The sequence below is a fragment of the Syngnathus acus genome, chromosome 13 (genome assembly GCF_901709675.1).
Source record: "Syngnathus acus chromosome 13, fSynAcu1.2, whole genome shotgun sequence".
Lineage (NCBI taxonomy): Eukaryota > Metazoa > Chordata > Actinopteri > Syngnathiformes > Syngnathidae > Syngnathus > Syngnathus acus.
Genome location: NC_051098.1, coordinates 4904983 through 4926478, shown reverse-complemented (window position 1 = coordinate 4926478; position 21496 = coordinate 4904983). Strand labels below are relative to the sequence as shown.

Here is a 21496-nt window from a genome sequence, read left to right as displayed (position 1 = left end):
CATATGTGCCTGGGGGGGGGGGGGGGGGCGCTAGGAATTCACTGGGGAGCCAAAGGGGGCGCCAGCCTGCAAAAGTTTGGGAACCACTGCATTAAAGTAATGTATTGCTTTTCAAAGAAGTAAATTTGGCTCCTCTGTGTTGTGCAAGCACCCATTAATTAACAAATAATTAATTGACATTTTGATAATGTGAGAAAAGTATTTTTGGTAATGATTTAATAATGATTTAAAGTCCTGCCTGTAGTTTGGTTCATTCTATTTTTTTAATTGACGAATCGGATCTGGCAGCAGCATAAAATATCCATATCGGTCAAGCCCGAATGGTTTTAGCTGCTTGATATTGATGCTTTTGTTGCAATAATTATGGCTCGAGGTCACCAGATAGGTGGCCCTGCTAGTTTTAGTACAGATGTTTTGCAATGCTAAAAATATGAAAAGTATTCATAGAGGGGTCTCACTTTTGTCCTTGTCATGACTCTTCCTCTGTTGCTGCAGCAAACTACCACAGGCCTTCAGCACTGTCTTCAAAGCACGCAAACCCCAGTCGTAGTGCTGTTGCGGGGTCAAAAGCTCCCTAGACACAAAAAGAAAAGAAGCTTGCCTAATCGTTCTCAATTGACTGCAGGGCTGGTGGTCCAAGTGTGAAGATAACTTTTCCACATAATCAATACAATGGAAGTCATTGCTGTTCCAAGGCTTTTAAAACACAACTTACCTGGCCAGGTTAAAGATGGCAACCAGTTTGCGCCCCAGTATTTCTCCGTTTTTGAAGCCCTCAGAGTACAAAATGACTTCAGCAATAAGTTCATTGTCAGGCTGGCTCATGGCCACGGGCCTGAATAGTTGCTTAAGGTTATCTGGAAGTTTCTGTCTGCCTCCGTAACCTTTTCCTGCTGGATTCAGCGTGATGAACACTCCAGAGTTTGGATCCAATTCAACCTTAGATAAAAAATAAAATACATACATAATGTACGGTACACACATACATATACATTCCTTGGTTGTCTAATTTATTTTGTAGATTAATAAATGTTGTAGTTGATAGGTACAGTACATGTATGAATAGCCACTGAAATGAAGGATAGAATCATCGAAGAACATTGAGACAAGAACTTGGCATCTGTACTAAATGGTATTGCATCAGTTCTTATTCACTGACCTCCCTCCCCATCAGTTCGCATGTGCGCTTGTGATGTTTCAGGGAGTCTTGAATGGCTTGAATCTGCATAGAAACTGCAGATAGCACTGCCTCCTCCAAACGATTGAACTCGTCAAAGCAGCCCCATGCGCCACACTTCACCAAGCCCACAAAAATGCGTCCCATTGATTTCACATCAATACCCTGGGTAAAAAGACAACACGGGAAATGAGACTTTCATTTGCTCTTCCTTTTGAAGTCACATATTTATAAATATTGTGATATGACAAAGATTAAAGACAAACATAATCTATTCATCTATAGACAATACATCAATCCTTGAAGTTATCCAATGATGTTTACCTTGGTGAATAACAGACACCTATCACAAATTACTCATGTCTTTCTCGTATATACTAATATATGGACCAAATTTTTACCTCATCACAATTGAACACCAAAACCTGGCGCCCAAACAACCCACCCAGGGCTTTGACTGACTCGGTCTTGCCTGTTCCAGCTGGCCCGTAGGGGTTCCCCCCAAGCCCCATCTTCATGGCCTGAGTCAGAGTCAAGTAGCATTTATCAGTCAGTGGAGTGTGAACCAGCTTTGCCGCATTTCCCTGCAACACAACAAAGCGAGAGGGGGAAAATGGAGAGGGAATTGAGAGAAAAAAAGCTCATGAAGATGACAGTAGAATGATACGATGTGAACAGAGAAAAAGAAGGTGGGTGATGAAGAGACATGCTGTCTCAAAAGAACTGACTGACCAGCAAAACAAATGACAGATGCTTTTAATGTCTTTTCATGTCCGAACACAATGTGCTTTTACCTTCACCCATTGTTAAATAAACAGCTCCCCCAAATGGTAGTAGTATATTCCTTGGACATTATGAAATATGCATCTCAAAAGTTCCCCAAATTGTGCTTTATTTCATTTAGCAAAATCACAAAGACACCTTACTATAGATGCTGTAAACTGAGATGATGAGTATGGATGAATACAGGTAGGCACATCACTGTCCAATTAAAACCTATATTTCCAAAAGTACGTATATATTTTTTTAAACAAGACCAAACAATAAACTTGATGTTATACACTTTTCATTGAACAGAAGCCAAGAGTGCCAGATACAAAAAGTGCATGATAAGGGATAGTTTTGCCCCATTATGCAATGCTTTGAGTGACAGTTTACATTAGTTTATCTTACTATGGCTTGTTGTAGTGTTTAAAACTATATAGATAGTTTTCAATTAAATTTCAATATATTATATAATGTTTTCATCTCTGTTGTTTTCTATAGAATTTTTTATTTCAATTAAATTTTGTGGTGAGACCTAGAAATGTGAAATCACAGATTACATTTAGCTCCAAAATAGTTTTTATTTTTAATTAACATCTGAGAATCTTGTAAGTCGGGCATATATAGAATGTGGAGTCAGGTTTACATTTTGATCTTGAATCAAATGAGGGCAGGGTTAGTAGAGGTAGAGTATGAGTCTATTGAATGGCATGAGATGAGGCATTTACCTGGCTAGAATATTCTATACCCACAAATTTGATGTCTGACAAATGACTTCAACCTGAGTCAATGTTCTCACACACAGGCATTTGTGAATTAAATGTCCAGCACCAGCTTCATCTTCCCATTAAGATCCTGTCATATTTTTCGGACTAATTATTGGTGACACACGTTATTGGACTTAAGTGTGTGCCAATGTTATGGAAAGGTTTCTTGCAGATGTCCTCCTCAATAATTATCACAAGGTCATGCTCAAAGCGAAGCCTTTCCTTGAATCAGTGTAGGAGGTGGATTGTTGCAAAAGACCAAAAATATAGGAGTTGCAGTACCCACCTGGTACTCATAGGTGTAGCTGAACTGTGCATCCACCATATTAATGTAACAGCATTTATCAGGTCCCATGTAGAAACGCAGTTGCTTCTGCCAAGCCCAGGCCTCAAGGTCGCTGACTCCAGCTTGCTTCAGATGCTTCACCACACTGATGTTGTGGATTATGTCCAGAATCAAGGCCTTCAACTTCAACTGCAGAATGCCAGTGTCTGTGCAGGGACATTATTATATGGACCAATGCATGGGTGAAATGAGATATCCAAAGTAAACAATCTTCATACCTACTTGCCACCTTCTCATTTACAATCCAACAAAATACTGTTAATAAACTGAGCAATTAAATTAGTTCAGTCTTTTTAAGACTGACGCAAATAGAATATATTGCATTTGTTTACAATGTTGTTTGGACAGAAAGTTGGTGCTAATTTTACAGCTGTTCAATACATTAATTTGCTCCTTACATAAACGATTAGCTCCCACTGCACGTAAACCATATTACTAAATGCAAGTGGTTAAGTTGTGTGTTTGTAGGAAATACAAATGGACTGTACAAAAAAACATAGTGGTTAGAGCAGGTGTTTTGGAATACAAAACGCTGCTTTAAACTCGGTTAACAGTGTTCCATCACAATAACTTGCAGAGAATTCACATTACAATAAATGATTTACGCTTTACAATTACCATTTCAATTTCCCTTGCTTGTTGTTTTGTTTAAATTATTATTATTGCCAGTTATACGCTTTTCAACTATTGCTTCTGACCTGAAATAATAATGATTTGCCTGCTGCTTAATTGCTTGCTGTAATATGGTTGCAATGTTGTAATTAAGATTGTATGATCAACAGAAACACAGGATAAATTAAGGATCGTAGCTACCAACCTAGAAATTGATTCAAATCTGTACAAGTAAAACCATCTGTGTTGTGACATGAGTAGAAAAAGCTGTAGTAGTTGTTTATAGAGTGCTCTATTTAAAAAAAAAAAAAAAAAAAAAAGAGCCAATAACTCCAGTAGGCCAACCTGTATTTGTCTGGTCATCAGAGCTGGTGTCAACTGTGGTGTAGTGTTCCAGCTTGGTACTGAGCTCCAACTCTAGCTGTTGGAGACTATGTTCCTTGAGTGCTCGCTCGACATCTTCAGTAAACTGAATTTGCTCTGCAAGACACAAAATCTATACCCAAAAATTACATTGTTGACTTTACAGGCTTTTTATGGAAAGATGAACACAAAGATTAAAAGAGAAGCAGTCTTAAGTCATAAACCGTATGAAAAATGATGTACGTATACGTACTTGTGACGGATAACGTGAGGGGTCGACATCCCCCTTTTTCCCTGCAGTGACACATTCATACAGCATTTCCCTCAACGTCCCCTTCATTTCTTTCGAAAGCTCATTTAACCACACCTATAAAACACAGATTTTGAAACAATGGGTAACAGACCATATCTGTATTGAAATTAAAAACACCAAACTATTTTTTTCTATAGTCTATATGTCACACTTCCCGTGTTATTTACCTCTACAAGGTTGGAGATTTGAACAGTTTTTTTGAGAGGCACCATCTCGCCGTCCAAGGAACACATGGCCACAATGTGCTGGCACTGCTCATCAAACACAACACTATGGATACCTGTTCAGGAAGTAGATTAATTAGGTTCCCTGTTCAAGCCACAAAGTTTCATGTTTTAACGGTGTGTGTCCACTAAATGTGTATAGAATAAAGGCTTGTGACCTGCAAAGAGTTTCTTGAGGTGTGACTGGATAACCGTTGGGTTAGTAGCCTGACCAAGAATCTCTAAAAGATCATCATCTCCTATAAAATAAAACCTTGGGAAGGCCGAGCGCTTTTCCTAAAACAGACACAGGTTTTTTTGAAGCTGTGATACGTGACGTCTTATGATGGTGCTTTTGGTGTGCATATACCTCCAGAAACTCATTGAGTGATTTTTGGCAGCGCTGCAGCTGGTCCATTATGGTCACCAGGGAGTTTCTGATGCCAGCCCTTGAACTCAAAGAAATGACTCTGTTGTCCCTCTGGATATCTGACATGATTGCCCTGAGTGGTACATGGGTGGCAGATTTCTGTTAGTTCATGTTTATAGTGCATAATTGCATATCCTGACATAGTACGGATGCAAATATTGAGAGTTCTGGCCATTCCACGTATAGAATGTGAAAATGAAAGAAAATATACAAGTGCACATCCCAAATGTGTTTGACGCGGTTGAGGGTAAGTTGAGTGTAACTCAACTCAAACCCTGTAAACTACCCTGAATGACTCTAAGTATTTAGATTCAGGAGGACTAAGGATAAGACAGTCCACCATCTTGTCACAAAAGTCAGATTTACATTCCAGTCACCTGAAGTCCTCATCAACTCGTTTGAAGCGGGCTTCCTCTCGGGGTAATGCTCCCCGTCCAAAGATAGGCTCCAGATAAACCCATCTTCTCTGGATGGCATTGAGACTAAGAAGGTATTCGTCCAAATCTGATAGACGTACCTCCCACAAGCTGACCTGAAGATACATCGGAATAAACATCACAAAGTTATGTTACTCTTTTTTTTGTCTTAATTGTTACTGATTATGCAAAGGAGCTCAATCCACACTTTCATCTGACCTTGTCCTGGAAGTTGCGGTAGTAGGGAGAGTCTTTCAGAGACTGCAGCAAACAGCGGTTATCTCCTACCTAGATGGACACAAAGTGGCAAAAAGCCAACATTGGCTCAACTGCGAAGATTTCATCTCTTAGTGTCTGCTGGACTGATTTTAGATTAATGCAAATTCATCGAGACGAAATGACACCTATGTAAATGAGCTGGTGGAACTATTACAGAAGAAATGCAAATATTTTTTGATTTTACTGTGTTTAAAAACAATTTGACTGCACGTCTGCATCATGGTTATGCACAGCTGTGCTGTTTGCAGATGCATTTAAGACAAAATTTCAAATACACAAAATCAATGGTCTGAGTTTTGTAAATACTCCTCCCAGAAGAAAATGATCTGTGTGTTTGGCAGACTCAGTGCGTACGGTGAGTTTATCAGATTCTACATTAGTTTATGTGAGTACAACCCATTTTTGTAGAGGCAAAGGTTGAGTGTATCTGACTCATAACGTGCAGAGCAGATGACAAGATGGAACTGATCATGCTTTGTTCAGGGACAGAAGGTGAAGTGTAAATCATGAGGTAAAAAAGTTTGCCAGTTTAAACAAAAGTGAAGCTGAGGATTTATGTGTCTGCTTTCTGGCAGTTAGTCACTACTCGATACATTTAAGACTCCAAAATCTATTGGCCTGTAAATGATATCTGAAAACGTGGGATGAATCTCAATAACTGCAGTCTCACAAACTGGTTCCTCAAATAGGGGTAACAGCACATTTAAAATGAAGTAGAACAAGACAGCTTATCTCATGGGATATTAAAAAAGTTATCCAATCATATAGTGTAACTTAAAATGATTATTGCTAAAATGGCCTGAATAATTTTGTCTCTTGTCTGAAATCATTTCAATGGTGCTTCAACGTGATGCCTGCTCAATATTCAGGATAAATAGTATTTAACAATGCATTACACTCAGTCACACAGCTGAAGGCACAGACTTTTTCAGTCTAGCAATTTGCAATGCACAGTTGTAGGGCAATGATGCTCAACTGATTGGTCTGCAACATAACGTTGGTCATAGACCCATTATGGCTTAAGAACGGCGAGCTAGTTGGCACAGTGGTTTAGGATCGTATGCTTATTTAACTGCCGCACTTTCTCTTTCGTTTGGTCGATTTATATTTATGGTCTCATAGAAGTTGCATTTTCCTCAGTTCTAATTGTACCATGCTGGAGGAGGCCACAATATAAATTCATATGTGTACCCCTCACCAGGCTCAATACTGTACTCAGGATTCTATGTGAGAGCACATTTGCTTCTACCTGGCTGACTATATCCTTCCAGTCTTTGATGATGTTTAAAGTATGCCCGCTGCTGCCAGTGTACTCTGTGAGGTTAAAGGTAGCTGCTGCTCCCCACAAATCCAACTCTCTCAGTGCTTCTCTGATTGTCACCTCTGCCTGGGCACGACTGTTCAGGTCCTACAAACACATGAAACGAGACAGAGTGAACTGTAGTGTTACAGTGACCAAAAAATATTTCTAGAAATCTCAATCGAAACTGACCTGTGCTCCAACAAACTTAAGTGGTTATGAATTTATAAAGTGTAAATGTGCTGAATCAAATATGTTTAATTTTCCTGCATTACGCTCTCCAGTTTCTCATCACTTACCGCATTAAGGAGGGTAATAAAAGGATATTACTTAGGTCAGCAAATGGACGGATAACTGCCTCGCTGTGTTAGAGTGCAGTTGTGTGTGTGCATGTCTTACAGTGGTTTATACACCTTGTTCAAATGAAGGTTTTTGCGATATTAAAAAAAATGTGACCTACATAAATCATTCAAAAGCATTGCTGCCATTAATTTGACCTTAGTCAAGGTGGAGGGAATGATGAACAGTTTCATATAGCAATTATTGTACAAAACGTCCGCTAGAAAGCAACAAATGTTGGAAAAAGTATACCAGAATACTAGAATAGCTCAAATTTATTTGGGGGTTAAATGGTGCCATGTGTGTGCTGGCCCCCATTGAGCTTAAGTTTGAACCTAATTGGGTAATTTTGAACATGGACATTCCCACTTATAAAAAGGTGCGCAGCCACTCTATCTCAGTTCATCTCTACATTCCCTCCTGAAAAGATTCCTTTTTTTAACTGAGTTATAGGTCGCATTAATGGTCAAAAAGTTGTGAAATGATTTATCTTTGTCTCATTTTTCCATGTCACGAATAACTGGCATTTGAACCGTATTGTGTAGGCTTTTTTATATCCAGTGTACCTTAAGCTCCATGGCCTTTGCAATAATGTTATCTGCCACTCCAAGAAGGTCATTAAAGGTGAGTCTTTCTAAAGTCATCCCCCTTGGAAGACCGAGTAAGCGGAACATGTCCAACCAGTGGTCTTGAGAAAGGTGTTCCCCACGCACATACTTCAGCACTGGAACAATGCTCTGAACACACAGATGGAAAAGTTATTCATTAGACAAACAACAAACTCATTACACACATAAGAGGTCAACTGATAAGGAAAGCAAAAAAATTCTTTAACTGTAGTGTGTACCTTATATTTATCCACTTCTTCTTGCAGTTTAACAGAAATGGCAGTAGGTTGTTCCAGCTTCCTGAGTTTATCCTGCCATGTAAATAGAAATTCCTCAAACAGGTAGGTCTTACTCCTGTAAAAAAAATGTTCAAGCAAAGAAAACTATTTTAAGAAACAACAATAATGGCATCCAGGATTTGTTTTGGCTCTATTTGTAGCTTTACCTGAATGAGATCCAGTCCTCCTGAGCCTTTTCTGTAAAGCCTTGGTGCCACTCCTCATACAGACCCCACATCTGGCTATACACCTCCATGTCTTGTTTTGTCTCTTCAGCCAGAGGGAAAGTTGGAACCTCCAGGTCAAAGTAGACACAGTCCTCACTCGAGAGAGGAGAAGTACGGTGAAGCAGCAGCACCAGAAATGGAATTTTGATATGCTTGATATGAAATATATAGTAAAGTATTTACATTAGTTTACTGCGCACTAATTCTAACTCCTGAAACTCTTGCTGCTTATCTCTGATTATTTGAAGACTGGCTAGTAGGGTTTCATGATCACCAGACTCAAGCATCTCCTCTTTGGGCTTCAGCTGGTCCCAGCGGGCCTTGAACCTATCCAGATCTGCCCTATAGGCATTGATACGATCTGTGGTGTGACTTCGCATCACCTCCACCTACAAAAGGAGAAGAGCATGAGCGATATCAAAAAAAGTCAGACACTGGGAAATACAGTGAAGGAGGTATGGTGCTTGCGAGATAAAGGAAGAAATAAGTACTACAAGCAAGTAAATGCTGTTACAGAAAATGTGTCCCATCAAGAACTCCAAACATGATGCTCTGTTGATATACCTGATCTTTTATCATGAGCTGGTGGCTCTCCATGACAAGCTCCAGTTTGTCCCATTTGGCCCTCAGGGAGGAGAGGGAGTCCAGCCCCGCCCCGGATACCGCTCGCAGCAAACGATTCTTCTCCTCTGCCGACTTGAACTGAGGCAGGATCTATTTGAACCCAAACAGTTAACCTTTAGATGCATGACCTACACCACTCCATGAAGACCTCAAATACAAGGAATGTTTTTTATGCTACAAACATGAACATATTTTTCTAATTTTGGTTCTATTTTCAAATATTTTATATTTAAAGTAATAAAATGTAACTTCATCAAAACTACATTAAACAATCTATACAGATGCAGCTTCTGATGATGATAAAATGATAGTAAAGTAATTTTCTGTGCCAGAAAGGAGTCACTCCAAAGGTAGATAGTGGCCATAGAATTTTGGGGAGAAATGCACAAGTGACTTCAACTGCGTCATAAGTGTTTTTCTTCTTTTCATCATTTTCTTGTGATGCAACTGCAGAGGCGTATCAGAAATGGCAAACAAGAAAATGGTGATTATAACCATACTCCAAACTGCTCAGTATATTTTACCTAGATCAACAAAAGTGCACATCATCAATAAAGGAAGCAGAATTTAAATTGCAAACTGAGCTGTCTCACCGCTGAGGCACACGCAGTATTATTACCCTCTGCAGGTTCATCGCCATGTCACGAGTCCGCATCCGCTACGCGTCTTAAGTGTTAATGAGCTGAGTTAGTAATTAGGTACATTGTTTTTAACTTTTATTGTAAAGCAGTTCATTTCCTTTTACAATTAAATGACAATTTAAAATGCAGAGACAAAAATCATTCTACAGATTCAGTGATTTGAATATTGTAAAATGCAACAATTCTTTTTCACACTATGTTTTAAATTCTAGAGTATGGGATATTTGTTTCTTACCTCAGGTTTGTGGGCCACAATCTTGGTATATTTTCCACTGGCAGCACTAACGGCTTCAATATTTTCTGGTCGTGTGGACAAGGTCTCCAGAGACTCTGACACAAAACTGTCTATGGCTTGTGTGTGACCTGCAATTGAGCCATTACAAGGTGAGCAAAATGGGTGCAATCAAACAACAAAGAATCAAGCATAAAATTACCAGAAAATAACAGACAAAAAGACTAAAGAGAAACACTTATTGTCTTGTTTGTAAAGAAATAAACAGTATATTTATTGTGCCCTCCACCTTGTATGGACTTCCGAAGAGACATTAGCAGCAGGTCAAAGAGCTTCTGGATGAGCCCATCAATGGCAGCTTTAAGCGGCTCACAGTTGACTGTGACACAGTCAACCTTCTCCTGGCTGAAAAATAAAGGACGTGACATGCGTTATGAAAAGACATTGGTTTCAATAGTTCTAAAAATGAAATAATTTTCCATTGTTGATTGATAGGGCCCTTGTGCATTCTGCCTATCTATATCCATTGCTTAAATGTTCAATGACCCAAACTCCATTTTTATCATATTTTCTTTGCTAAGTTGCAAATAGCACTGGGGAGTTAGTTAGGTCATTTGCCTCAGTCAAGAGGCACCGTGTATCTTGGTTCAAGCCTTCCTGTGTAGAGTTCATGTTCTGCTCGTGCTTGTGTGACCTTTTTTTCCCCAGAAACTATGGTTTCCGATCTAACCCCTGTTCATCCGAATGTAACGTTAACTGAAGATTCTAATTGTCCATAGGTGTGAATGTGTGTGTGAATATTTTATTTTTTTATATATATATAATATCCATCCATACATCCATTTTCTGAACCATTTTTCCTCATGAGGGTTACAGATATACATAATAAGATTTAAATAATTTAGCAGTTGATTAAGTATCCAAAGTGTTTCAAGGCCATACTTTTTGTTTTCAATAATATGTACCGTAATTTTCGGACTATAAGTCGCACCGGAGTATAAGTCGCACCAGCCATTAAATGCCCAAAAAAGTGAAAAAAAACCATATATATATATATATATGTATATAAATCGCTCCTGAGTATAAGTCGCCCCCCCACCCAAACTATGAAAAAAAACCGCGACTTATAGTCCGAAAATTACGGTACCTAGGCAGACGTTCTGATTCTTTTCCTCTGGCTTTCAGGGCCTTGAAATTCCTCTCCCAATCCTGCACAGAGGTTAGATGCTTCTCCACTAACTTCTCCAAATCTACTTGGCCCAGTACCACCCACTCCTAAGAAAAAAAAAAAAAGAAACAAACACACACAAGTCGAGTTCAGAATGTTACTCACTGTCACCATCATCATCAATATAATGTTATTCTGGCACCTTGTACTTGTGTTGAATAGCCTGCAAGCGGCTGAAGAGGTCCTCTGCCTTGTTGAAGATGGTGAGGAACCCAAACGCATTCCTGTCAATCATAGCCCCAAAGATAACCGGATCGCCCGGTGCGCTGACACCTTTGAACTGGTTCGGGATTGCGATGAACCTCTTCATCTCCCTGTAATAGCGTGCCCGTACCTCCTCAAATGGCGGTTGGAACTGCAACCGGCCCTGTCTGTTCAGAGAAAGGACAAAGAGAATGCATTTTGGGAAACTCAAACGAGGAATTGTGGATAACGACAAAGAAGTTGCATTCACTTGAACGTAAGGTCAATGTGGATTTCAGGTAGGTTCTTGTTGAGAGCTTCCAATCCGGTCTGATACTGGTGTTCAAGGGCCTTGTATAGCTGATGATTCCAGTGCTGCCGCCATGCCTGCATGTCATCAGACCTAAAGCCCTGAATTTCAAGATAGAAAAATCCTAAATCTTTGAGACGCAATCAAGCACAGTGATTTCATGGTAACACAGGCACATGTGCACAAACAATCATTACCTGAGCCTCCAGAGTGGCAAAGCCAGTGCGGAGCTCCTGGAGGCCTTCTTTCCATCGTTGTTGATGTCTAAGCAAGTCGACATTCATCAAAGTCACCACCTTGAGAACACACACAAAGTTGAACAGGAAGCCAATTGTGGGTTAAGTCCACAAATTCATACAGTCCGTAACAGGAATTGGTAAAAGCTTAAGGCTGAGCTCCAACCTTGCCTGTGAAATCCGTGTGCCATTTGCGTAGCTTCCTGTTCTCGGTGGAGAGTTTCTCTGTGGCAGACTGCAGTTTGGAGATGTAAACTTCCAGCTCTTTTGGATTGTTCCAAGTGATGTGCAGTTTACTGCCTGATTCCTTTGAATGAGAACGAGGATTCTGTCCAAGAGACGAGATGTTATTATAACACATTATCACATAATAATCATCATAACCTAGACGCCATTAAAAAACAATTATGCAGTGATTTGACTTCAAAATAATTAAATGGCTTCTAATAAGGACCACGACAACCCTTCTTTTATGGTAGCCCAAAACAGACACTACATGTTTTATTCAATTCCAGCTATCCACAAATAAACAATAATATAGTCTATACCTACTTTTAGTCAATAAATGGTTTAACGATTACATTTCGCTCCTTGTCAAGCGCAAACAGTTGCCTTTGCTCTATTGTTTTTGGAATACCTTGATGACTTGCTCAAAAGCCAAAGCAAGCGTGAGCATCATTGGTCTCTGAGATGGGATCATTTGCTGGTCAATTGTGTTGTAAAAATTTGCCACCTATAAAGCATAACAAAGCTTTGTTAAAATGCAAGCCCGAACCAAACAAAAACAAGAAGAGAAAATAAGACCATGAAAGGAAACCGAGAAAGGGTCACCTGTTTGAGGACAATGGCTTGCCTATGGAACTTGTCTGCAGTATTAGCAGCCAGTTGGATCTTTGCAGGAATAGCAAAGCCCAGAGCAGAAAGCTGCCTGACCTCCCTGAGCAGACTGACCAATCTGTCAGAGTAATGGATCTTCAACCTGCCATCTGCATGATCCAGTTCCATCACTCGATCACTCGCTTGGAGACTAAAGCGACAAGGATTATGTGCATTACATTGGAGTACAGTACAAGTGCAAGTACAAGGCTCAATTCAGATGAAAATATTTTTACAATAGGACCACAGAATGGAGTCAATGCATCTTCAAATGACCTACTTTACTTTACATTTTTAATATTTTACTTGCATAGTTCATATTTAGGGATTGTGCGATGACAAAACTTGCACAATAAAATGTGAATTGAAAACATTAGTGTCTTCAAGTATTAAGCAGTAATACAGTGAATACAGGTTTTATAAATCGTTTTATAAAAAGTGGACTGCGTCTTACCTGAGTCCTGACTTGGGATCGGCCAAACCAGACAATAAATCTCTGGACCATTCCTCAAACTGCTCCTGTTCATAAGCCCGTAAATTCTCCAGAAAGTCATCACAGAAATGCACAAACCCTTTGAACCCTGATAGATCTGACAGCAGAGCTTCACTGATGCGGACACAGTCCTCCACCTAATGCAGGGATGAAAGCACAAGAAAATAAACTTTTAACATATTTACCACAATTCAGGCGGCTCTGAAGAAGACTGGAGTAGCAGTCGAAACTGTCAGCAGGTAAAACCTAAAAATTTTATTGTCTGAACAAAAGAATCTGTTTCTAGCTTTACATTTTTTTTTTTTTTTTTACATTTATTTTCTCAACTTTAGTTTTGCCCTTGATTGTGATGTTATTTATGATAGCATTGCTAAACCAGCAAATCTAATAGTCCCTAAAAAGCTTGTAATGTGTATTTCTTCAAAAGGCTACCTTATGTATGATGTGCTGAACCCAGATAATTTTATTGACCACATCAGAGAGATTTCTCCCCATGAGTGGGCCGGCCTTCTCTCCTGGATTTCCATGGCAGCGACTCTCAAAGTCTGTCTTCAAACCTATAAAAGGGGTTAACATACAAATAGCACAGTTAATGTCTGTTATTTAAAAAAAAAAAGTCTACTATAAAATAAAATAAAAAGAGTGGTTCAAAATGATGAGATATATGAGACGATCGAGCTCACCCTTGTTGTAGTCAAGCAGTCTGGCCATTAGAGTGTCTCTCTCAGACTGCAGTTCTTTTCTGATGCTAGGCCGCCTGATTAACTCCTTGTGCTTTTGGAACACCTGCAACAGCTACATAAAATGCATGTATTCGAGGTGAGCAGACATTCAAGGCCGTACATTTCAATCAGCGCTGTTACACAACCTGCTGTGGGTTGTCTTGTACATCAGCGATGTAGCTCTTAAGTCTGCCAGCCACCTCCCGCTCTGACGGAGCCATGATGCGCTCAAACTGAGCCACTGCTGCCCTCCAAAGGGGCTACAAAGGCATACAACAAAGATTTGACTCAAGGAGGAAGAAAAAGTTCATCTTTCAAAGCGCACATGCAGTCCACTCAACTAACCTCAGTGTAGGGGTTGTACTGGAGAGGGTTAAGGCCAGAGAAAGGTTCGAAAACGCAATCTGAGGTCAGAGTCTGCTGCTTTCCTCCTGGTAACAAATTTAGCAGCTTCTCATGGAAAACCCGCAGAGACACCACCTGATGGACAGAGAAAGTGCATTTCATCCAACTCATTGAGAGGGGGTCCAAATAATGCATAAAACAATGCGAGAAACACTCAAACTTTGAACTCCATTATGAATGTCGATGACGCAACAACACAAATGGACATTAATTAGGAATGAAGGCAGGTAAAGTACATAGGTAGGAATGTAAATACTGTAAATAGATTAATAGAATAGATGAATTGGGTTGACATAGCATACCTCATCCAATCGTTTGCCAAGGCAATGTAGGGATTGCGGGCAATGTTTGTTTCCCTTCCAGGGATGAGGAGCATGTCTCTTCCAGACCTGGCGTTGTAATTTAGAAAGGATTAAAAAAGATGATGTGTTGAGGACAGTCACTTCTTTTTACAATATTTCTCAGTCATTCCAGAGATTTGTTATTATTTATTAGTAGTCTCCCCCACCTGTCCAGTCAAATGCTCACAAGCTGCAACCCAATGCTCACAGATGGCTATCCCAGTTTTCCAGCTCTCCCTCACAGACACAAATGGCTGTTCAAATATTTTGAGATCACTGAGCTTCTTCTGGACATACCGCCCAAGGGCTCCACCTTGAAGATAAAAAATAAATAAATCATAATTTCCTTGAAAAATATGTTGAGTAGAAATGATTTGTTAAAATGTACATTTACACAATAAGGTACGTGTTCGCATCAGAAGCAGAAAAAAATTATTTTTGTCAGTTATTCTCACCAATAACGTCCATCAATCGGACCATTCGTATTTCTGGGTAAGGTTCATAATCAAGCTGTCGCCAAACACCATCGAGTGCGTCTCTGCTTTGATCCACAAGATCCAGAACATCGGACAAAGACAGGCCATCAAGACCACAATACTCCTGGTGGAAACAGACACAAGTGGAATTTGTATGATTTTGCATCACTTTGAATAAAAACATCACATTTACAAGAAAATATCTTCATTGTTCATTTTTATGTCAAATCAAAGTATATTGATAACAGTATCATTGTTATTTTGTTTGAAAAAAACAAAACATTTTGCACAGCAATTGGTGATAAACTTAACTTTAAGTAGGTTTATGTACATTTACGGTTTTATATGCATACCTTCTCTACAAGATTAAATTGTTCTGTGAAGTATGAAGCTCTTTCTTTCACATTTGTCTTCTTTGCAGACTCCGATACGTCCGCCCAGTATAAAAACTCATCATTGGGCGTCAGAATACCTGAATAGGTTAGATGCATACACAACATTGTATGAATTGTTGGATACAGACAATGACCTGCAACTCAATGACCCATGCATAATCTATTGGTCTGTGTGGACATACCCAAAACATCTTCTTCCGAGTGCCCTCTCTTCAATTCAGAAGGTTGTGCTCCAGACTGGCGGACCACTGAGCCCAAACCCAGCTCTAACTCACTGAGCAAACTCGCAAGCTTTGGATCAAACGCCGAACGCCAGCGTTCATCTTTGAGTAGCACTGGTGCAAAGACCTGTCTCACAGCCTGGTATAGAGTGTTGATAGGAGACTCCAGCATGGATGACACAAGGATGCTCTGGTGGAGGTTCTCCTCTGTGATCACTGTGGGGTAGAGCTTGAAGAACACCAACACTTTCTCTCGGCCAGCTTCCAATGCTTCGATCTGATGAAGGAAGAGGAATTAATTTGATGGGGAAATAAGGAACATTTATTTTTTAACTGCTTGGAGGCAAATAGCTCTGTTTTGAGAGTGCTTGCCCACACATAAAGTGTAAAATGAATCATTTTGCTGTTTTCTGAAAACGTGGCTGTGAGTGAGCCTATTGGGAAGACAGTCTCCAAGTACAGTACAGTATACTGCACAGGTGTCAAACCTAAGGCCCGGGGGCCAGATACGGCCCGCCACATCATTTTAAGTGGCCCGCGAAGACAAATTGTGCATCATATTCGTGTGTCATTACTAGAATTGCAAATTGTCTTCACTTTTAATCTCTTTTTTTTTTAATATTTGACCAGTTTTTACTCATCTGATTTGAAAACGAGTTACTTGTCAGTTTGTTTTGTAGCTTTTACTGTATATAATATGAGGTGCTCATACATTTATTTGGGTTGACAGTCATAATGGCCATCCGAAAGAAGCTATGACTACAATGCGGCCCGCGACAAAAATGAGTTTGACAACCCCGGTATACTGGTATGTCTGTCTCAGATTGCCCCCAGGTGGCCAAGGTGTGCACAGCAAAATAAGATGCACAATGTGCATGATGGTTAGCGCGTCCGCCTCACAGTTCAGAGGGTGCGGGTTCAATTCCACCTCCGGCCATCCCCGTGTGGAGTTTGCATGCTGCGATTTCCTCTCACATCCCAAAAACATGCTTGTTAGGCCGATTGAGCAATCCAAATTACCAACATGTGCGAGTGCGGATGGTTGTCAGTTTCTGTGTGCCCTGCGATTGGCTGGCAACCAGTTCAGAGTTCCCCCCGCCTACTACCCAATGACAGCTGGGATAGGCTCCAGCACGCCCGCGACCTCCGTGGGGACAAGCGGTACAGAGAATGGATGGATTGATGTGTATTTTAGGAGAAAGTGTAAGAAAAATCTAATTACGGCACTTTTGATATTAACACAAAATACTCACTTTTTTAAAATTGTTTTGGTTGTTTTTTAGAGGCTAGAACGGAATACCAGCATGCCCATTAATTTCTATGGAGAAAGATCATTTCAGTATTTTTCTTTATGAATGTGGGCCAGGAAAAGAATTAAGCTAATGTCATATAATAAGGTTGCATCTCAAGGAGGCACACAAGAGTATGGGTGCAGCCCACACAAAAGCTTCTAAAACAGGCTGATTTCAGTAGGAATTAGAATAGAGTGTGTAATATGTAGTGTAATTCTTGATCCTTTGGTCATTTTGACAACAGCGCACCAAAGACATGTTATTAAAACATCTGGGGACTAAATTATTATTAAATTTGTCGAATGAATGTTAAGAAAAAGATGTTTATATGTACACTAAAACAAGAAATCCAAGTGATATTTGCAGTTTGCGCTACCTTATTTGACAGGCGAAGATTACTTTCATGTCTGCTGATGGACAAGACAAATTGGTTTCCATCATCCAAGAAGTTGTTGAGCTCTGGGCTGTCATTGAGAAAGGATGGTATCTTTTGCTCATAGAAGTTTCCCGTAGTGGTAAGAATAAACTTCTTGCGAGCATCAATTGGTTCCTGGGCCATCTCCTATATGAAACACATGGACAGAAATACAAGAAGCAGCATTTGCTGCGTTTAACATGCACATGCAAGTATCGATCGCTTTCTTACACAAACCATTAGATATGTAAACCAGAATGTTAGCAGTGTTTCAGCGCAGCCTTGCAGCGACTTAAGAAGCTAGCTGTGGTTAGCACGCTACCTCGGTAAAAGGATGCTACTCTCGTCAGTAGATCAGATGTTGACGGCGTTGTTTCTTGGAGAAAAACAACACTTTACTAGTGTTCAGCCACATACTGAACCTCTTCCTCATAAATAAAGTCTTGATCCGTGGAGTGAAGCATAGCAAACTGTTGCAGATCGCTCCGGTGCTCCTCCTCGAATACGCTTGCGTGGTTGCTGCGTTACAACACCAAAAACTCCAGTCACGTGATCCAGAATCCTACGCATTTTGCGTGAAACTACGCAACTTGGTGGAAACTCCTCTTTGCAGAAGTTTCTTGGTTACGACAGAACAATTACGTGCAAATAATATCAATAAAGTAATAGTTTTGCCACTTTCATGTACATTGTACAGAATTATATTTTTCTTTTGACTTAAGTAGGGAAATCAAAAATTTAGACACACCTCTGATGATGCAGTGAAGTTCTACGCCACTGCAAATTACAACTACAGTAATAAACATTTGTTAAAATAATATCAAATTCCAATTACTGTGTTACATTTGGAGCTTTTTCTTTGTCGTGTAGCTTTTGTATTGCAAGTCATTTAAAAATCATATCATCATTTAGGCCACTAGATGTCGCAAAAACAACAATAATTAATCAAACAAACGTTGTGTTGACACAACGACAGCACATGCGAAGCAAAGTTAACATGCGCAACCAGGCAAAAACAATAGTTTTTGTGCACAGCAACGAGCCAGGTATATTTAAGTATCAATTTAAAGTAGCTGTCAGGATGAGGCATGATGCCCTCTTCGACAGAAAAGAAGAATTGAATGGGGTGACACTAGAATGTAATGATTGGATAGAACATTTAATTCATAGGCTATACTGCCATAATGTCTGCTAATGTCAACTGTAAAACACTTACATAATTTTTTTTATTGCATCCCACTGAGAAATTTATCATTTTCTAATTCTGTGACAGACTGTCAGTCCTCCTCTCGATTCTGTGTTTACATTGGGGAGAGGAGCCGCACCAGGTTGGTTGCACTTCAGGAATGTAACCCTGAGGTCCCAACCCACCCAACTTTTCCTTTCTCCCCACATCTGTTCTCCCCTTCCATCTCTTCCCCCTGACATGGACTAATTTTCCTTGTCTCCTCACCACTACTTATCTTTGTACATCTACATCACTTTTGGTGCCCTCCTCTCCCTCCCTCTAATAATCTGGTCCTCTGGCCCATCACGTCACACACACTAAATGACATCACAAAATCTTTCTCCTCTCCTCTACTCTTTCACCCTTGAGGGCTCCCTTCTCTAATTCAGCATTGTGCACCCCTCTTCTCTGCCATCAACCCCCCACTTCCACACACCCTGAAATTTCTCTGTCTTCCTCCCCTCATGCCTCTGTTGTCTAACCCAAACAAACCAGTTGGACTTTCCTCTGCGGTGGCTGTAAAAGAAACACACAGCATGTCAGGCTGGGTTGAAATATAAACATCAGTCTGTTGAAGAGGATATGAGGTGTTTAGCCTCAACATGAAATAGAGCTACTATTTGGACACCGGAACATCTAAATGCAATACTCACTGCACAAAAAGGCCTGAATAACTTCACAAGACAAACTTGCTTGACCTCAAGGAGTAAATCTAACAACTAGTGAATTTTAGACACTGAATTCCAAAAATGTCAACTCTGTTAAATTCTTGAATAATTAATTCAAAAGGACAGTATTTTCTTTAAGCCTCTTAGTAATTCAGAGAAATATAATAAGCAGGTTTCTGTTTTCCAATGACACAACAGCCTGTGTACTTAATCTTTTGAGGCATTTCTCAGCAAGCAGTGTGTGACCTCTGCCACACTATTCTGATGGGGTCCATACCACAGGATTTATAAACAGATTATATTTTTTGTGCGGGGAACTGGTGCACAATGCATTGATTTAAAGCAATTAAATTGGAGTTGGTCACCATGAGGAGGATTAGGTTGTTGGTGTTCTGAAAATAATCTGAAACGACAGGATATTACAGTTGTGATTAGAGTACTGCATGGCTGCAGAGTGAGAGTGTATATATTGAGTGCAATATAAAGTAAAGAGAAATTTTATCTTCCTATAATGTTGTTCTAGTCACTATGAAAACAATCTAATTACATACAGTGTACATTCAGCATAACATTATCGCGGACGGAAATGTGGAAATCTGATTTTATTTTTAATCTTAAATTTTAGCTTTCATTTGGAAATTTAGAAAAAAGCGCACTAACACTTGTTATAGCACTTTTCTACCTTTGGTAGTCAAAACGGCACTGTTATCTCATTTGCTTTCTGGTGACGCAGCATTAGGCGCAAGTGGGGGTTCAGTATCTTCCTCAAGAACACTTGAACATGGTCACAATGGATTCGCCCCCCCCCCCCCCCCCTGCCCCCAACCTCTGGAATGGGAGATTACCACTCTACCATTAAAACGTGCTTTATTATTATCTGCTGAATTAATCGTATCATAGTTCAGGAATAACAGATCAGCTCAAATGCAAAGCACAAAAATTGCATTCATTGCATTTAATTGGTTCAGCAGACTCCCAGTAGAGAACTATGCATTCCATTGTCTTATGTCATTCATGATGCCTGTTGAGGATGACTATTCTTGCCACTTCCTCTCTAAATTGTCGTGATTCTACACTTCCAACATGTTACAGTACATGTATGTTGCATATAAGCATGGCAGTGCAGCGAGGACTTTTGAACTTTTCTTTTTATGAGTTTTCCTGACTAAAATAGCCTTTGTTTGATTGCTCATGAGGGGGTTGAACACTTTTGGAGCGAGATTTGATAGATTTATGAAGAAAGAGGCTTTAAGAGGCTGCTGGAATTCAGTGTGGGCTGTGTACACACAAGTAACATTAATTCTCTGGCGTCTCCTGAACAGCCGTTTTAGGTCAGGAATGTTACATGGCTGTTGCACCTCGCAGCTCCAAGTCAACTTTTCTGTGATGATAAGCAGCATCAGTTATCTATAAACAAACGAGGTTTGCTAGATGGAAGACTCGAACTTAATTAGGAGAGCTTATTACGATATGACCTCACTGCAGGTAACATAATTAATCCATTCTCATTTTGTAATGGAGCTATTGTAGCTTTGTGAAATAAAGTAAAATAGATTCTTATTTTTTTATTATTACTTTTATTCATATATATATATATATATATATATATATATATCAGTACTTTATACTTAAACTTTGCAAAGTACATCAGGACATTAAAAATATTTTCTTTATTGTCAGGTGGCGCACTGGTTAGCACGACCGCCTCACAGTTAGGAGGGTCCGGGTTCGATTCCACCTCCGGCCCTCCCTGTGTGGAGTTTGCATGTTCTTCCCGTGTCCGCGTGGGTTTTCTCCGGGCACTCCGGTTTCCTCCCACATCCCAAAAACATGCTTGGTAGGCCGATTGAGCACTCCAAATTGTTCCTAGGTGCGAGTGTGAATGGTTGTTCGTCTCTGTATGCTCTGTGATTGGCTGGCAACCAGTTCAGGGTGTCCCCCGCCTACTGCCGATGACTGCTGGGATAGGCTCCAGCACCCCCGTGGGGACAAGCAGTACAGATAATTGCCTGAAATATTTTTGTAAGAATTGCTCGTGTATGGTAGCACAATGTCATCAGCAACATTTTAAATGAATAGAGAGGCAC

The 21496-nt window shown here is 40.0% G+C and overlaps 1 protein-coding gene across 3 annotated transcripts in view; it reads right to left on the bottom strand.

Moving 5' to 3' along the window:
- The window catches only part of LOC119132251 (cytoplasmic dynein 2 heavy chain 1), a 55932-nt gene extending 36002 nt beyond the window's left edge, over positions 1–19930 (bottom strand). Inside the window, exons 1-39 of one of the 3 annotated variants that reach the window (XM_037267354.1) lie at positions 17836–19930; positions 17475–17660; positions 15768–16083; positions 15544–15662; positions 15170–15314; positions 14882–15027; positions 14676–14762; positions 14314–14448; positions 14115–14228; positions 13930–14041; positions 13679–13803; positions 13208–13383; positions 12709–12904; positions 12515–12610; positions 12044–12205; positions 11839–11937; positions 11603–11742; positions 11291–11519; positions 11068–11195; positions 10210–10325; positions 9924–10051; positions 8988–9137; positions 8607–8812; positions 8364–8519; positions 8158–8272; positions 7877–8047; positions 6921–7079; positions 5612–5680; positions 5354–5508; positions 4917–5049; positions 4726–4843; positions 4511–4623; positions 4284–4397; positions 4013–4163; positions 2996–3201; positions 1579–1761; positions 1160–1342; positions 716–939; positions 459–574 (exon numbers count right to left, since the gene is read on the bottom strand). In XM_037267354.1, coding sequence (XP_037123249.1) covers positions 459–574; positions 716–939; positions 1160–1342; positions 1579–1761; positions 2996–3201; positions 4013–4163; positions 4284–4397; positions 4511–4623; positions 4726–4843; positions 4917–5049; positions 5354–5508; positions 5612–5680; positions 6921–7079; positions 7877–8047; positions 8158–8272; positions 8364–8519; positions 8607–8812; positions 8988–9137; positions 9924–10051; positions 10210–10325; positions 11068–11195; positions 11291–11519; positions 11603–11742; positions 11839–11937; positions 12044–12205; positions 12515–12610; positions 12709–12904; positions 13208–13383; positions 13679–13803; positions 13930–14041; positions 14115–14228; positions 14314–14448; positions 14676–14762; positions 14882–15027; positions 15170–15314; positions 15544–15662; positions 15768–16083; positions 17475–17657 — 5674 coding nt within the window. In that variant the 5' untranslated portion in view covers positions 17658–17660; positions 17836–19930. The remainder of the gene's footprint in view (positions 1–458; positions 575–715; positions 940–1159; positions 1343–1578; positions 1762–2995; positions 3202–4012; positions 4164–4283; positions 4398–4510; positions 4624–4725; positions 4844–4916; positions 5050–5353; positions 5509–5611; positions 5681–6920; positions 7080–7876; positions 8048–8157; positions 8273–8363; positions 8520–8606; positions 8813–8987; positions 9138–9923; positions 10052–10209; positions 10326–11067; positions 11196–11290; positions 11520–11602; positions 11743–11838; positions 11938–12043; positions 12206–12514; positions 12611–12708; positions 12905–13207; positions 13384–13678; positions 13804–13929; positions 14042–14114; positions 14229–14313; positions 14449–14675; positions 14763–14881; positions 15028–15169; positions 15315–15543; positions 15663–15767; positions 16084–17474; positions 17661–17835) is intronic. The other 2 variants (XM_037267351.1, XM_037267353.1) reach the window with 2 other exon arrangements.
- Positions 19931–21496: the final 1566 nt, after the last annotated feature.